Source organism: Emiliania huxleyi (assembly GCF_000372725.1).
Source record: "Emiliania huxleyi CCMP1516 unplaced genomic scaffold EMIHUscaffold_8616, whole genome shotgun sequence".
Classification (NCBI taxonomy): domain Eukaryota; phylum Haptophyta; order Isochrysidales; family Noelaerhabdaceae; genus Emiliania; species Emiliania huxleyi.
This window is the reverse complement of record NW_005195574.1, coordinates 1-1,242: the sequence shown is the minus strand read 5'-3', so window position 1 is coordinate 1,242 and position 1,242 is coordinate 1. Positions and strand designations below refer to the sequence as shown.

The following is a 1,242-nucleotide window of genomic DNA, read 5'->3' as shown; positions in this document are numbered from 1 at the left end:
TCAGGCGGCGACGCCGACGACCGACTCGTCGGAGCCGGACCACCGGCAGTAGAGCGCGGGCTTTGACATTTGGCGGTCGTGGCTTGCCAGCTGTCGGCGAGGAGGCGGGGAGGCGGTGAGAGAGGGAGAGGGGGTGGGGCCAGGGGTGGGGAAGGGGGTTTGGAAGGGGGTGGGCGCCGCGCGAGGGCGGAGGAGAGGCCGGCGGCGGCGGGGGGCGAGGGCCGAGCAGCGCGCGGTGGGCAGAGGGGGGAAAGTGGCGGACGGAAGAGGTGAAGGGAGGCGTCTGCGGAAACGATGCGGTGCAAAAGACGGGGTGGTTTCAATCAGCAGGCCGGCTGCCCTCCTCACCCCCGCCCGGCAGTTGCTTGGCAGAGAGCGACGCGCGGGGGGGAGCGAGCGAGGGTGGCGGCGGGCGGGCGGCGGCCCCCCCCGGGGGGGGGGGGGGGGGGCGCTTGTCACCTGGGCAAGCTGGCCCAGCCACTCGTTGTGCCGCTTCCGACAGTGCTTGCGTACGGCATCCGTCGAGGCATAAAACTTGCCGCAACCTGCGGCGTATGGCGGGTCGGGGAGGCGGGTGGGAGGCGGAGCGACGGGGTGGCGGCGGAGGGCGAGGCGGCGCGGGCGCGGCGCGGCGACGGACAGGCAGGTGGTGGAGGAGACGGGCCCGCGGCGGCGGCGGCGACGAGGGGGGAGTTTGAGAGCGCTCTCAGAGAGGTGAGGCGCACCCGGATACCGGCACTGGAAGCGTGCGCCGGGGGCGAAGCCGCCTGCGACGTGGGCGGGAACGCCGTCGGGCCGCCGGTGCGCGTGCGCGGCGCCGAACCAGCGCAGGGCTCGGCTGGATGCGGTTTGAGTGTTTGAGCGTCTGCGCATCGCCGCGGCTGCAGAGGGCAGAGGCGGCCGCACCGTCCCCCAGCTTGCGCCGAACGACGCGCGGCGAGTCAGACTGCGAGCCTGCCGACTCCCACTCCGTCGACGGCGTGCGGCGGCACGGCACCACCCCCTGCGCGGTCGCGTGCTGCTCGGCGAGGCTGCTGAGCACGATCAGCGCGGCGACCGCGGAGCGCTCGTACTCTTCGTCGCAGCTCTCGACGGGCGAGCTCTCGACCGAGTCGACCTCCGGCGGGGGCAGCTTGGCGAGCTCCGCAGCGTCCAGGGCGAGCGACATTCCAGAGGCTGATGATGGAGGCTGTCGGCACGTCTCTGATCCGTCTGCCTCCACTCGGTTCTCACATTTCACAC

At 73.2% G+C, this 1,242-nt stretch overlaps 1 protein-coding gene across 1 annotated transcript; it reads right to left on the bottom strand.

Annotated features, from left to right (window-relative positions):
• Positions 1-1,204, bottom strand: EMIHUDRAFT_447336 (hypothetical protein; the record flags this gene model as incomplete). Its single annotated transcript, XM_005758436.1, has 4 exons — positions 907-1,204; positions 726-767; positions 460-545; positions 1-90 (listed from the first exon to the last, which is right to left on the bottom strand). Exons 1-4 carry the CDS (start codon positions 1,166-1,168, stop codon positions 1-3), a joined length of 480 nt encoding a protein of 159 aa, XP_005758493.1. The 5' UTR covers positions 1,169-1,204.
• Between the last annotated feature and the right edge of the window lie 38 nt (positions 1,205-1,242).